At 44.1% G+C, this 16,554-nt stretch overlaps 1 protein-coding gene across 1 annotated transcript; it reads left to right on the top strand.

Moving 5' to 3' along the window:
• The first annotated feature begins 1,730 nt into the window (after positions 1-1,730).
• Positions 1,731-16,532, top strand: nus1 (NUS1 dehydrodolichyl diphosphate synthase subunit). The gene is made up of 5 exons (XM_056294682.1): positions 1,731-2,231; positions 4,061-4,192; positions 9,588-9,740; positions 11,018-11,117; positions 12,896-16,532. The coding sequence occupies exons 1-5, from the start codon at positions 1,856-1,858 to the stop codon at positions 12,984-12,986; spliced, it is 852 nt and encodes a 283-aa protein (XP_056150657.1). The 5' UTR covers positions 1,731-1,855; the 3' UTR covers positions 12,987-16,532.
• Positions 16,533-16,554: the final 22 nt, after the last annotated feature.

Here is a 16,554-nt window from a genome sequence, read left to right as displayed (position 1 = left end):
TTGCTTTCGTCAAAGAATCCTCCATTTGCAGCAATTACAGCATTGCAGACCTTTGGCATTCTAGCTGTTAATTTGTTGAGGTAATCTGGAGAAATTGCACCCCACGCTTCCAGAAGCAGCTCCCACAAGTTGGATTGGTTGGATGGGCACTTCTTTGAGCAGATTGAGTTTCTGGAGCATCACATTTGTGGGGTCAATTAAACGCTCAAAATGGCCAGAAAAAGAGAACTTTCATCTGAAACTCGACAGTCTATTCTTGTTCTTAGAAATGAAGGCTATTCCATGCGAGAAATTGCTAAGAAATTGAAGATTTCCTACACCGGTGTGTACTACTCCCTTCAGAGGACAGCACAAACAGGCTCTAACAGGTACTATTTAATGAAGATGCCAGTTGGGGACCTGTGAGGCGTCTGTTTCTCAAACTAGAGACTCTAATGTACTTATCTTCTTGCTCAGTTGTGCAACGCGGCCTCCCACTTCTTTTTCTACTCTGGTTAGAGCCTGTTTGTGCTGTCCTCTGAAGGGAGTAGTACACACCGGTGTAGGAAATCTTCAATTTCTTAGCAATTTCTCGCATGGAATAGCCTTCATTTCTAAGAACAAGAATAGACTGTCGAGTTTCAGATGAAAGTTCTCTTTTTCTGGCCATTTTGAGCGTTTAATTGACCCCACAAATGTGATGCTCCAGAAACTCAATCTGCTCAAAGAAGTGCCCATCCAACCAATCCAACTTGTGGGAGCTGCTTCTGGAAGCGTGGGGTGCAATTTCTCCAGATTACCTCAACAAATTAATAGCTAGAATGCCAAAGGTCTGCAATGCTGTAATTGCTGCAAATGGAGGATTCTTTGACGAAAGCAAAGTTTGATGTAAAAAAAATCTTATTTCAAATACAAATCATTATTTCTAACCTTGTCAATGTCTTGACTCTATTTTCTATTCATTTCACAACATACGGTGGTGAATAAGTGTGACTTTTCATGGAAAACACAAAATTGTTTGGGTGATCCCAAACTTTTGAACGGTAGTGTATATATATATATATATATATATATATATATATATATATATATATATATATATATATATATACCATTCGTAATTTTATATAGTTTAGAAATACCATAGTATTAGCGAAATATACCAGTATCAGAAAGAATCAATCAAAACATTACCTATAGTTTTGTACATTAAAATGCAACATAATGCCAAAGTGCACAGACAAAAAGTAGGCAATGATAAAAAAAAACCAGATAGAACGGACACATAAGAATTAAAAAAATAAAAAATACAACTAAAAAAGTTAAACGTGAACAAGTAATAAAATTGAGTATTAGTATTATTATATCATTAATATAGTAGACTATTAGTAATAGTATGTTATTAGTAAATTAACAGTATGATATATTTCTATAATATCTTATCATAAAATTGTGCTGGCAAGAGTGTATCTGTATTATTTCTTGGCATGTTTTGTTTATCTGCTTCAAACTGGCTGCAACGTGCGAAAATCATTGATCGTTTTATCATACCGTTCACCTGTGGAGGGCGACAAAGCGTCGAAGAGAAATTGACGTCACTACACGCCTTGTCCAATCAGCGAACTACGTGTATCTCCTATCGGGTTCGGAGGGTAAAGGTCGCGGGGTAGGAGGGAACGAAGATGGCACCCGGCGGAGTGAGGTGTTGGCAGCGCAGATAAATGACTCGCATTGAATTAAATGGCCGGGTATTCGCTGTAAGATCATAACGCAACTGGAATGTGACTACGGCCATTTCTTTCCGCTACCCTTCCAGATTCTTAGCGACGCGGAGGGGAGGGGTGGAGGGTGAGTAAGGGGGCCACACGGACAGTAAATGGCGCTGATCTACGAGCTGGTGTGGCGGGTCTTGCATGTCCTCCTCCACATCCAGAGAGCGCTCATCCTCTGGCTCCGGATATGCCTACGGACCTGTAAAGGGCGGCTCCTGCGACGGGCAGTGGCCGCCCTGCTCATGCCCATAGCGCTCGCAGGGTTCCCGGAGTACCACAAGAAGCTCGCCCCTGCGACCGGCAAACGCACCGGCGGCCGCCACTTTCGGTGGTGCGCCGACGGCAAGTCTCTGGAGAAGGTGCCCCTGCACGTCGGCTTGTTGATAGCCGAGGAGGAACCGAGCTACACGGACGTCGCCAACCTCGTGGTCTGGTGCATGGCCGTTGGGATATCTTATGTCAGCGTATATGACAATCGTGGTATATATCATTTAGATTTATTTTTAATTTTTTTTTAGCGTACTCTTACTACATTTACAGTGAATCTCTTGACTCTGGGACAACGCTCGTTGATGAAAGTAAAGTCAACCGATAGCCCAAATCCTCATGTTCAAGCGTGCGAGGATCATCGTACTGTAGTAGTTTTAATCCAGATTATGATTGTCACCCTTTGCCATAGTTTAGCTCTTTCGCCCCAGCCAATGGCCGACCTTCCTTTCAGGGCTACGTAGGGGCATGTGATGTTGTTGGCCACATCATGCACCCTGACCGTTCACGGGCTAATTCCTTAAGGTTTCCTTAAGGTTTATTGCCAAATGATGACTCGCATGAAGCTCAAATTTCGCCTGCTGTCAAACGAATTTGGAGGGTTTCACATACATTTCATAATAGAAAAGTTTAAAAAAAATCAAATTGGAAAATTCTTTTCAGTGGCTGTGCGTTGGCATTGTATCAAGTCTTTATTTGCTTATTCTTGATTACTGGTTGGTTAATAGTTCTCAGTATGTTGCTGCAGTGCAAACTGGTGGGAAGTTGATATTCTCCATTGTCTTAAAACAGAAAACAACCTTTGCAGTGATGTGTTTTAGACTGTCCAAGCTACTGATTTTGACATTGGCTTCATCAGTAGCGTCATTGTTGCACTATTATAAAGACATCATTTTCATAACCCTTTCATCAATTTTCATGCAACGCTTTAGTGATGCCTTCTTTAGTGCTGGAAAGGTTAAATCAGATATGTGATATTCTGTGTGACTCTGTAGCCATTAATGTGCATATGATATGTTTATTTTCCAGTCCCTTGGGGAAAATGGCCCTTATATGCTGGTTTAGTTGGTGGAGGAGGTTGTGGAACTGTTAAAGTTGGTAATACTTGGCTTACAAGCTAAAATAGCTTAATTTAGGCAGTTGCAGAGTTGTGATCTCTGAAAAGTTGTCACCCACCGACCCCACATTTTGTAGAGTCATCGTTAGAATGAAGTAAATCCCCCTCAGTGACTAAAATAACTAGTAAGTAATAATCTAGTAAATGGCCTAATTAAGCTAATGACTTCTGTTGCAGGTACTAAGTTACTTAAAATGAATAAAGCCTGCTTAAAATGAAACCAGAGGAAGGGGGTGTTGGTAACAGGAAAATACTTGTTGAAATGATCAGAGTGCACCATATATGGAGAAGTGTACAAACCAGATCATGTGATTTAACATCCAGGCTGTGAGCATGAGTTGGAGGGAAATCAGAGATGCATCACCGACTTAAAAAATGTGTATTTAAGACTCATTCAGAATGGATCATAATTTCATCGGGATGTCCAGGGATTGCAGAGTTTGCCTGTGATTATGATTCCATTCAAATCAGCCATGTATCTCATTTTCAATGTTTGAATAGCAGCACAAGTTATCCACTATATTTCACTGAAGATGGAGGTGCTCTATTTATTCTGTCCTAATGCAATTGGTGCTATTGTCTATGATGTATATCAACACGAGATTTTCATTTAAAGATGGGCTGTAATTTTACTAGTTTAAATCCCTCTTTTAAGGTCACTTGTTCTCAGTATACACCTATACATAAACAACTGAAATGAAATCGTTATACACTTGAGTTAAAGGTTTTCCTGGGTACGTTAAGCCCCCAGATCCATAAATGAAAATATCAGCCTGAGGACAAAGGCTGACTTCTTACCATTTGACTAACTCACAATGAGCGGTTGTACCAATTTCAGTCAAGTCATTTCCTGTTTTCTTAGCATATGAGTTGTCAGGCTAAAATTATGTGTTTGTTGTGCTTTTTTTATTCATTCCATCGCCAGGAGTTTTTCAGAAGAACAACGCCATTCTTCTAGAGGCTATTGTAAGGCGACAGCAGGAAGTGCTTGGTCCAGACGGTTCGAAATACAACATGGAGTTCACCAGCAATGGGAATGACAAGCACCAATACCAAGGTAATGACCCTTCATATTTTTTCTGATGGAGCCTGCCTGTCTTTTGACAAATTTACACATAGATAAGAGGCACAGCCATGATGTAACTGATGAAGAGCACGTTTCATATAGTGTCTGTTGAAGCCAAAGGAATCCTATGAAAATGACATGGTGGGGAGTGAGGTAATGGTGTAAGATATAGGCCCAAAGCTGTGATGCAGAAGATTATTTTAAGAGGCTTTGTAAGCTTATAGCTAATGTTGGCATTAGATTCTTGCCATCTTGCAATTCTGTCTGTCCTATCTCAAATTATTTTTAAAATGCTTTGGGTGAAATCATCCATCCTTCGGACTTTTTCCTTCTGTTCCCAGTCTGGTGCAACATTAGAATATACGGTGTGGTAAGCTGGTGCTCACAATTTCTCTAGAGATAGATTGAAGTTCTTTTTATTTACAAGGAGCTTCAACTTGCAAACATTTGTATAATTCATACTTGTACACATCAGTGATCCCATCTCCTGGCTTGTCAAAGTAGGAAAACATAAAAAGAGAAGTGACATTTGTTATTCTCAAGGACGACGTATTGCATTTCTTTGTCTTGTGTTGTCATCACTCATTTGCTGCACAGGAAACCCTTTTACCCATTAGAAGAGTTCCGAATGGAGTCCTGTTCGCAGAATAAAGGGAAATTTGGCTAGCAACGGGATCTTATGTATGTGTTTTACCAATAAGATATCAGCAGCCTCAAATGTAGGCCTCGGGTTTGGTAAATACATTTTCCTGTTGAGTATTTTGACAAGATTTGAGTTCCCTACTGTGGCAACACCCTGTCTTTAGTGCAGTTTTCCCAATATCTTCTGAGTCGTAGCTGCCAGTTGTTCAGTTAGACCTGGAGACCTGGTTTCTATGGAAGAAGATAAACTAGAACAAGACTAGATCAAAACCTAGTATGTGGCTGGATCGTGTATGGTCAATGTTTGAAATTGTGGTCAGTTTGTGACAGGGATAGTCAGCGGTAGTGTCTATAAAGCGAATTCCTGGATATTAAATGTTCATCCGCAATCTCTCCTAGTGGTCCCAGTAATATTTAACAAGTGTGCTGAAGTTGCATATCACATGACATGGTTGAGCTACATTTGAGTAAAAAAAAAAAGAAGTTACAAATGCGGTTGCAAGAACAATATCTTCCAGTCATCTTGGGGTGTTTGATTTGAAAGAGAACTTAATTTAATTGTAATTATAGCTATTCTAATTATCTGTTAATTCCCCCTCTTCTTGCATCTGTTTCTATCTGCAGATGTCTCTTGTTTTTCTAAGACTCAGTCTGTATTGACTGTTTTGTTAGAGGGGTTGTTATTTGGGGTGCTTTATCTGTGCGCTCTCCCTCGTGCCTCTCGACACACGGAGTGCTGTTTTCTCTCCTGCTCTGCTCTATGCTGGACTGTTACAGTGCGTAACCAGATGTGGAAAGAGCGGCAAACTGTTCTGTTCTTAGTGTTTTAGTAGTAACCATGAGCAGCGATATATTCCGTTCGTTAGCGTGCAATAAATGTGGAATGAGCTGTAATCGCTGCGCCAATTTAATTTTGAAAGAGCAACAGCCAATAGGGAAACTCCCACTTCTGTGTTTACCAGTGACGTTGCTGGTTGGTTGAGCAATTGTGCAACTTCAGTGATGTCGTTGGTCAACTGATCCAGCAGCCCAATCGTGTAACTTGTTCTCTCAGTCACTACAAACATTATCACTACAAACAGCATCAACGACAGACATTCGCAGTTATAGGGCTGTCCATGATGTCATTGAAAAGCTTGACTTTGTTACCCAACAGGTTTTTCTGCGGCTCGCTAGGGTGGCAAAGAATGAGAAGAGTGAGCTGTGTCGTGTCATATTCTATTTTATATTGTCCGTCTTGGGAGGGAGATCCCTCCTCTGTTGCGCTTCCTTAGGTTTCGTCCTATGTTTTCCCCCTGTTAAAGGTTTTTTTTTAGGGAGATGTTACATATCCAATGCAAGGGTCTAATGACAAGATGTTGTGTTGCTGTAAAGCCCCTTGAGGTAAATTTGTGGTATTGGGCTAACAAAAAGAGTTCAGCAGAAAAAGAGATATAGTGAGAGACATGGAGAGAGAGAAGACGACATCAGAGTTATCAGAGACGGTGCAGATTACTGGATCAATGGTTCAGCCCTCCAAGGGTTAATCAAGGGGCCTCAATGGGTCGCCACACAGCAGGAAGGTCCTGGGTTCGAGCCCCAGGGTAGTCCAACCTTGGGGGTCGTCCTCTGTGTGGGGTTTGGATGGATGGATATTGGGCTATACAAGTAAAATTGACTTGTTGACTTTAGTATCTTGACAACTTGAAATGATAGAAAGCTGTAGTTCATTTGACAGAGATCTTGCATTTCCTTAATACGCTACAGAATATTGAATGTACACATCATAACAGGTATACATCATGAGTCTTTAAGATCCAGCTTTAGCTCTTCAGCCATTTAGGATCAATTCCAATCTCTCTGTTTAATCTTGAGTATTTTTTCATATCATAGAAACATACAATGTAAACATTTACATAATTGATTTTTCATAGTCTCAGTCACAGACCTATCATTAACTCTGTTCACCCATTGAGAGCTTATCTCTCCATCTCTAATAATAAACAACTTCCTTTGTGTGTTCGCCTGCTCAGCGCTACTTTACATATATACAGGTAGGTGGATTCATTGCTTTTTGTCGAATGTGACGTTTGCTAAGTACTGAGCCATAAAGTTCATTCATCTTCAGCCGCTTCTGCGGTGTCGGGTCGTGGTGGCAGCAAGTTAAGTAGGGCACTCCAGACGTCCCTCTCCCCAGCAACGCCCTCCAGCTCCTCCTGGGGGATCCCAAGGCATTCCCAGGCTGGATTGGACATGTAGTCCCTCCAGCAAGTTCTGGGTCTACCCCGGGGTCTCCTCCCAGTTGGCCGTGCTCAGTAAACCTCCAAAGGAAGGCGCCCAGGAGGCATCCTAATCAGATGCCCGAACCACCTCAACTGGCTCCTTTCGACACAAAGGAGCAGTGGCTCTACTCCAAGCTCCCTCCGGATGTCCAAGCTCCTCACCCTATCTCTAAGGCTGAGCCCAGACACCCTACGGAGGAAACTCATTTCAGCCGCTTGTATCCGCGATGTCACCCTTTCGGTCACTACCCAAAGCTCATGACTATAGGCGAGGGTTGGAACGAAGACTGACTGGTAAATTGAGAGCTTTGCCTTCCGGCTCAGCTATCCATATATAGCCATAAAGTAAATCATGTCATTTTTTACTTCATGGTCTCATAGCGTATGTTGGAGAAAAAAAATCCTAATTTGAAATATCTAGCTCTCACCTTTCTAGTTCTTTTGCTGTGTAATGCAATGATCCCATCTTTGTCTAGCTAGTAGGCTACTTATTTGACTTAATTGTGACTGTCAAACCAATGCACTGACAAGATTCAGGACATCTTTCAGCAATGTTTTGTCACACATTATCATGAGCCAGTGTGATTACATTTCTATTGGCTTGAGTATGTCTACATTGGGGACCGTCCCAGGTCCTTTCTGTGTGGAGTTTGCATGTTCTCCCCGTGTCTGCGTGGGTTTCCTCCGGGTGCTCCGGTTTCCCCCACCATAAAAAAGACATGCCTGTTAGGGTTAATACTCCCGTCTGTGCCGCTGACCAAGGCAATGGAAAGAAGAGCTGTAGTTGGTCCCCGGGCGCTGCAGCCGCCCACTGCTCCTATACAATAGTGTGGGTTAAACACGGAGAACAAATTCATTGTAACCGAACAACTGTGCAATGACAAAAATAAACTGGCTTTCTTCTTCTTTCTTCTTGAGAAACCCCCCCCCCAAAAAAAAAGGTACCCCATAATGATAGGATCTGGCCATTTTGTTGTAGACAACAGCTACAATCAATTTGATTGCCAGCCTTCAAGATAGATGAGCAGGGTAGCCCCTGTACGAACATACACGCCTGCTTACACACGCATACAAACCTTCCTCCTTTCCTAAAATGTCATGCTGACAGTTTGCTAGTAACCAAAAACAGAGAAAGGATCCTAGAGTCATTTGTCCTGCATCTGTCCATATTAGTTGGACACGTGTCCTCTTCTGACCTTTACGCGTCATGTTTGTGTCATTCATTACTAAGAGGTTTTGAAATCAAAATTAGCCTTTTTGTGTGTTTTCTACGTTTGTTTGTTTCTCACTGGCTAAGTTGAAGTGCTACGCATATAATGAACTTTGACCTCCACAGTGCCGTCCCTTATTTATTCCTTTTCTGCTTTGTTTACTCTTATGTACTAAAGTCTATGTTGCAGTTATCCTAAATGGTTTTTTTCCCCTAAACATGTCATGTATTTCTAGAATGTACTGTGTGCGTCGCTGTGTTTGACTGAATCACCCAAAGGGTATTTGTCAACAGCTGTAGGAAGAAAAAAAAAGGTTTGCTTGTTGTATCCTTGGCTCTTGAATAATGTGACATTTCAAAAGTCTTAACTCTTTTGGCAGATTACTTTTTCATCGACCTAACGCCGTGTCCTACCTGGACGCGGGTGTCCGACTATCGCCTTGCATCGGACGTTCTCTGTCCACACTGACTGGAGACGTTCCTTGTCTGTGACACGGCACTTTTCGCCGCGAGTGACGGGAAGTAAATAGAAACGGGGAAAATAAAGCAGGCAAACTGATTTTGTCGCTGATGCTCACTCATGTCGCATTCAGGAAGGACACAGTGTAAAGCTTCAGGGTAAAAAACATGTAGGAGAGGGCGTCCAGGTAGCGTAGCGGTCGATTCCATTGCCTGCCAAAGTGGGGATCGTCGGTTCGAATCCCTGTTTCACCTTTGGCTTGGTCAGGCGTCCCTATCAACACAATTCGTTGTGTCTGCAGGTGGGAAGCCGGATGTGGGTATGTGTCCTGGTCGCTGCACTAGTGCCTGCTCTGGTCAGTCGGGGCGCCTGTTCGGGGGGGGGGGGAACTGGGGGGAATAGCGTGATCCTCCCATGTGCTGCGTCCCCCTGGTGAAACTCCTCACTGTCGGGTGAAAAGAAGTGGTTGGCGACTCCACATGTGTCGGAGGAGATGTGGTAGTCTGCAGCCCTATCCGGATCGGAAGAGGGGGTGGAGTAGTGACCAGGACGGCTCGGAAGAGTGGATTAATTGGCCAAGTACAATCGGGGAGAAAAAGCCGGGGGGGGGGGGCATATAGGAGAAAGTCCCCTCTGGATCAAGTGGCACATATAAAGTAACAAAAGTTTAGATCAACAGAAACTGTATCAAGGTGCATGAAAGTGGACGAGAGTATTTCTCTCTGTCCTCTTTCTCTCTCTCTCTGTCCTCTTTTCTCACTCGCCCTCCTTTCAGGCGTAACCGGCACTCTTTGTGTCCCCCCCTCTCTGTAGTATTGTCCTGCCAGTCGGTGGTGAAGGTCCTGTCTCCGGAGGATGGGAAGCAGAGCATTGTGCAGGTAGCCCAGCAGCTGTGCCGCGCCGTCGAACAGAAAGAGAAGAATTTTAAAGACATCGACGTCTCCACAATAGACACACTACTCAGAGGTAAGAGGGCGATCATAAGGTGTCATATCCATTTCCCCCGGGACTTTCCCTGCACAAGGAGACATGGCGAGAAAAAAAGAATTATATAATATCGGCTTCTGCCTTTTATTATAGCCATTTTACCCCACAGATGAAAGACAAGGGAGGGAACGCTTTTGCTAAGAAAGTGAATGGGCTCATCTTCTAGACTCAAACCACTTTGCAAGGTGGCCAGTCAGTTTATCACTCTGAAGGTGGGAAGATGGGTTAATCCTGGGGGGGGTTTAATGCCATAATTCTTTTCCTAATGTTATTTTAGCTACTACTGTAGCCGGCTAGCCTAGTGCTGTGCACAGTTCAGTTCATAGCTTTTTATGTCATTGTGTGTTTCTTGGGTTCTTCTGTTTGTTTGTTTGGTTTAGATTTCCACATACAAATAAAATTGACTTAATTTGAAAGAGGGTTAAAAAATGGAGAATCTAACAAATAATTCATCGTTTCAAGACAATCTCAGTCGGTACAATTTGTTCTGTTTTTTCCAATATCAGATCTATTCAGTACATATTGCAGACTTAGTCTTTTTTTTATTATACATAAATCTACCGTAAAACAGGGTGGCATGGTGGCGCAGTGGTTAGCACAGTTGCCTCACAGCAAGGTCCTGGGTTCAAGCCCCAGGGTAATCCAACCTTGGTGGGTCGTCCTCTGTGTGGAGTTTGCATGTTCTCCCCGTGTCTGTGTGGGTTTCCTCCAGGGACTCCGGTTTCCTCCCACAGTCCAAAGACATGTAAGTCAGGTGAATTGGCCATACTAAATTGTCCCTAGGTATGAATGTGTGTGTGTATGTGTGTGTGTGTGTGTGTCTCCCTGCCTGCCGCCCAATGACTGCTGGAAATAGGCTCCAACATTCCTGCGACCCTGGGAGTGGTTCAGATAATGGATGGATGGATGGATACTGTAAAACATCATTTGTATTTCCTAATAAGACACCACGTCGTTTTGTTTGTTGTATGTCGTTTGATATCTCAGACAACACAGTACGGCTCCTGCGGTGCATGGTGGAATCATAACCTCTTGCACTGTAGCATTTTGAAATATACTGATTGACCACAGAGGGCCGCCACATTGATTGTTTGTACATGAGACATGCGTGATTGTAGACACCACTGACTGGATATGGACAAAATCTAGGGGATGTTGCAATTTAGCATTTTCAGAACATGATAGATGGCCAACAAACGCTACATCATTTGTGAGTGAGGACATTTTTTTTTTTTTTTTTTTTTTTTTTTTTACAGACTCGAAGAAGTTTCCAGACCCAGAACTGGTATTGAAGTTTGGCCAGATTGACAGCACACTTGGCTTCCTCCCCTGGCACATCCGACTTACTGAGTTCATGTAAGGATGTGTGTTTATTATGTGTGTGCATGAGTTATTTGTTGAAGTTGAATCCAATCCAATCCAATCCGCACTACCAGGCTCAAAAATGGCTTCTTTCCCCAAGCTGTTGCCCACTGAACCTGGCTACTCGCTGAATGTCTGTGGATATTTTTAAATATTTTTGTACTCGTGCTCTTTTTTTTTTTAACTTCTTTTTGGCTTTTGGTCTTCATCTGTGTATATCTTATACTGTGTTTGCTGTGTTTTTCTGTCTGTCTTGCACTGTTTGGTGAAGCCGCAGCCCTTATTTCATTTTTAACATGTGCCTGCATATGTTGTAATGACAATAAACTGAATTGAATTAAATTGAAATGTGTGTGCGGCACGTTGGCACAGTGGTTAGCGCGGTTGCCTTACAGCAAGAAGGTCCTGGGTTCGAGTCCCGGGGTAGTCCAACCTTGGTGGGTCGTCCCGGGCCGTCCTCTGAGTGGAGCTTGCATGTTCTCCCCGTGTCTGCGGTGGGTTTCCTCCCACAGTCCAAAGACACGTTGGTCAGGTGAATTGGCCATACTAAATTGTCCCTAGATGCATGTTGTACGTCAGCCCTGCGATGGACTGGTGGCCTGTCCAGGGTGTCTCCCCACCTTGCCGCCCAGTGACTGTTGAACTAGGCTCCATCATCCCTGTGACCCTGAGAGCAGGATAAGTGGCTTGGATAATGGATGGATGGATTAAATGTGTGTATATGTGTTAGAATCACTTATTGTGTTGATAAGAATAACTAATGAAGATGTAGCTGTGTGATCAAGAACTCAACTTCATTCCCAAGTGTAGAGCGGTGTAGGGAGCGTTATCATTATCAAGTGCAGCTCCATGGTGAGTTCTCAAGTTAAGCGTCAGTTAGAAGGTTTTGTCTGACCATCACCTCTTTTTCCATGAGATTTTTCAAAGATAACTAATAGCGTTCCCAAGAGATCAAACAGAATCTATGAAATTATTTAATTTGGAAAGAATCTCAAATCACACTATACTACAACACAAACAAACTGCATCTGTAATTTAAAGCTCACCAACTGGAACAGCTACACAATTTACAGGGTGGTTGCTATACAGCAGTGTTTTACAACCCAGTCCGCAAGGACCCCCTATCCTGCAGATTTTCATTGTAACCCTGCATAGCTAGCCCTGCTTGTACTTACTCAACCAATCATCTCACAGCACTTAATTATGCAAGGTGTGCAAAATCTGATATTCGTTGCTGATTGGTTGAATAGCTACAAACGGGTATCTATTCAGGGTTGCGAAGAAGATCTGCAGGATAGGGGGTCCTTGAGGACTGGGTTGGGAAACACTGCTACATACTACAAGACTTAATGCCTCTAAAAATGCTGTGTCTTTTGAAAGGCCCTTACAAATAACTTTATATATATATATGATACTTTATTATAGATTTGGCTCACATTTGACTCATTCCATGCTCATTTTAGTTTTTTGTTGTTTTTTTTGTTTATTCTTTTCACTGCATCTTTATGCTCTCAGATCACCTTAGGTGTGAGGTTATCAAGGAGAAACTTGCATCTGCAAAGGGTTTTGTTTTTGTGTAAACACTAGATGGCGCTGTAGCTCTTCTGTTTGTGATACTGACGTTTTAAACATAACAGGCTCCCTGTTTCCCCATTTTCCCCCATCTGTCCTCAGGTCTTTGTAAGATTTACACATTTCTTAACATGTTTTCTATGTTTTTGGCCGATAAGCCTCAAACTTTTGTCTCTTTCTCTTTGTCTCCTTCTCTGCAGTTCCATGCCCTCCCATATAGACGTGTCCTACGAGGACTTGTATGGCGCGTTGCAGCGCTACGCTGCTTGTGAACAGCGGTTGGGCAAGTGATTTGCAGGTGCACACTAAGCCCCACCCTTCCTAACTGGAAGAAGTGTCTGTATGTGTGCGTGTGGGTGCTTACAGGGCCGAACGTGAGTTCGATCATGGGAATACGTCCACCTCTCCCGTGTCACCCTCATTCTCCTCCATTCCTCTATCGATCTCCCACAACAGACATGTTTACATTGAAAAAGCGAGAAGAACAGAGGGGGAGCGACCAACCAGCTAACCCACCAGTCTACATCAGGGTTCGACCCCCAACCCACTTCCCCACCCGTTGTCTCTCATGACTCTTCTTGCTATTTTAACTCTCTCAGTGAAGCGGTGCACTGCTCTTCAGTTCTGCCAAACGAAACGTTTTCTTTCAACACAGCCCAGCCTGCTGGGAAACATTTCGGGACTTGTCACACAAGCCAATTAAAGACGGCACATCAGAAAGTCTACTGCAACTTTTAAGAAACGCAATAGCACCACAAAATGATGTGCGGCAGTTCGCCACCTTTCATAGAGTTTGCTCCCATAAACACCAGCTGAACGGTCGTCGCATTATCGGAAGATTGATGATGGCAGCACTGAAAACGGGGGAGCGCACTGCACACCTGCCAACAAATCCTGAGAGTCCTCTTCAAGTCTTAACACAGCTGAGCGGAGAGGACACACGTGTTTGCGTGCGTGTCTCCGTGGCTGTGTGTGTGATGTCTAACTTGTGTATGACGGCCATGACTGTCCTGGGAAAATATTTGCTTCGTCCTTTTCATAAAGATACATTGGGGGGGTTTTGGGGGGGGGGGGTTTGGATTTTTACCCCCTTTTCTCCCCAGTTGTATCCAGCCAATTACCCTCCCCAGTCTTCCGAGCCGTCCAGGTCGCTGCTCCACCCCCTCTGCCGAGCAGGGGAGGGCTGCGGACTACCACATGCCTCCTCCGATACATGTGGAGTCGCCAGCCACTTTTCACCTGACAGTGAGGAGTTTCACCAGGAGGACGTAGCACATGGGAGGATTACACTACCCCCCCCCCCCCCCAGTTCCCCCTCTCCACTGAACAGGCGCCTCGACTGACCAGAGGAGGCGCTAGTGCAGCGACCAGGACACATACCCACATCCGGCTTCCCACCTGCAGACACGACCAATTGTGTCTGTAGGGACACCTGACTAAGCTGGAGATAACACGGGGATACGAACCCTGTGTTGGTAGGCAACGGAATGGACGGACGCTACGCCGCCCGGACGCCCATACAGATATGTTTTGAGACAGTAACTCCATGTCACATAAGTGGAAATGTCATCTGTTGTTGTGTGTATAACGGAAGAAAGATTATTAATGTCAACTGTAATACCAGAGATTACCTTCACTATTCAAATCAGTGGTGGAGGAGCCTCCATAACAGCATGCAGGTTATTTGGGTTAGAAATGTAGCTGTGATCTAATTATGCGTTCGTTATTATATTCCTAGGGTACTGCCGATGCCATAGCGTGGCGGCGGTAGTCTGGAGGCATTTTTCATTCATGACACCCAGACGCCCCATTTGATTCCGGTAACAGTGCAGTTAAAATGTAAAATTGTAAAGTGGAGTACATCACTGGTGTTTTTGAAACCAGCCTAACCCAAGTGATCTGTTCAGAGCTGTACACGCCCTGGCCTGCCTTAAACACGCCAGGTTTAGTCAAATCCCAACAGCTCCAGCCATAAATCACGTCAGCCATCACGAGCCATCCGTTCAGAACAGGCCCGTTTGTTCAGTACTGAAGTCGGTGGCCGTGGTGGATGACGGGTTCTGCAAAGCCCCGTTGCTTTTCATTTTATCTGTGGCTGTTTAAATTGAACACTGTTAGAGGCGCCAAACAGGTCAGAGGGTCAGAGGTCATGAGCCTGTCATGTAAAGGGCTCTGTCCTCTGTCACGACGACGGTCCAAAATCCTGCGTGGTTCAGTTTGTCATCATGGAGCATGGTGATTTGTGTCTGTTATATGGGTTTCTTGAGGTGGACGTTACTATACAGCACCACTCGAACATGAACTATTTAAGGCCAAAGTCTTTAAGCCTTGAGGGGGGGGGGCGGTGTTGAAAGTGTCATGACTTCGGGGTTGCGTCTGTCCTTGCCAACTCGCCATTGTGTTCGTGTCTCTCCAGGTTGCCCCGGGGGGGAGAATTGGGCAGTGCGGTAAGGTCCTTAGGAAATGTTATTAGCTCAGAGATGAGTAATATCATTTATGCAAGGACGCTTATTAAGCGCCGTGCCCTTGGAAAGTGGCAGCGGCTGAAAAAGGGAATTACGGAAGATTAGACAACAAAATGAAGTATGCCGATACGGATGTCGCGCTCCGGAGATTCTGGACGAGTCCCCTGAACGTTCCCTTTTTGTTCACCAGCTCAACAACTGACCCTTTATCGCCTGATCAGAAAAGAAGGAAACGTATAGAATTTTTTTTACGACGGATTTAAAAAAAGGCTCTTTCAAAGTCGACCGGGTCCGTCATATCCTAAGAGGGTTTCCAGAACCTGAGGTGCACGCGGTTCCTGTAAAGCCATTGTATAAAATGGAAGACGTTGGCTGGGCGCCAAAGGCAGATTTGCCTCACTTCTGGGAGGCTGATTCATTTTGGAGGTAAAAATATTCCAAGGCGGCAGCTGTGATATCAAGGTTATGTTTTATAGGTGTACGGGTTTTCGTGAAAGGCTACAGACGACGGCTTTAATATGCAAGCATAAAGCAAATGGAAGCCGGGCTGTCAGTGTCCTTTTCCTTATCCTTGAGAGTGACAAAAAGTTGTGTGTGTGTGTGTGTGTAAAAAGAAAAGTGGGAGCCTCTTGCCCTGGGGAGATGGCAGAGGGGGCGGACAACAGGAAAGCGCGCGAGTTTTTTAAAACGACAGAAACTTGACCTAGGAGGGATTACCTCACTGGCATAGCAATTAATGACTGCAGTAATTGTGTATATCAGAAATTTGCTTTATTACAATTCAGAAGGAACCATCCTGCGCCGCGGTGTTTAATTATTGCACTGATTTCAGAAGTTATTTATGGTCTCGTGTAATTGGTGGCACCACGGGGCAAAGTAGGCCTAGATTCGGATCATGTTACGCAAAGCACCCTAAGGAAATGGCCCAGTGTGTTGCCGACGCACACAATCTGGCGTAGATCGTGTAACACGTTCATTCTCTCACACACAATTGGTGCGGTTTAACAATAAGGGTGCAGCGTTGAGATTTGAGAGGGCCCCCCCCACTCCACCCCCACCTAATCTGATGTTATAATTTGTAGACCACTACACCGACGGAGGGGGATTCAGTGGTTGTAACTGAAGTCTGTTTAAAACCCAGGATGGCCTCAACAAGTGTATTTCAGTGTCTCTTTTTAAGTACAGGTGCACCAGTTGTGTGTGGACCGGTACCTTAAACTTTGCCAATGCTGATTATCTTTCCGGTTAGCAACACGGACTTGGCTCCTTCCTCTCTGTTCATCTGTGCTTGCAACAACATTAACTAGCTGTAAATATGGAGCAGAGTTTGTCAACTTTGACTGGATGAATACAAATAAACTATATAATGAAGATGTGACCTCGTGGGCTGTTTG

Source organism: Lampris incognitus, chromosome 15 (assembly GCF_029633865.1).
Source record: "Lampris incognitus isolate fLamInc1 chromosome 15, fLamInc1.hap2, whole genome shotgun sequence".
Classification (NCBI taxonomy): Eukaryota; Metazoa; Chordata; class Actinopteri; order Lampriformes; family Lampridae; genus Lampris; species Lampris incognitus.
This window is presented reverse-complemented; position numbering and strand designations above follow the sequence as displayed.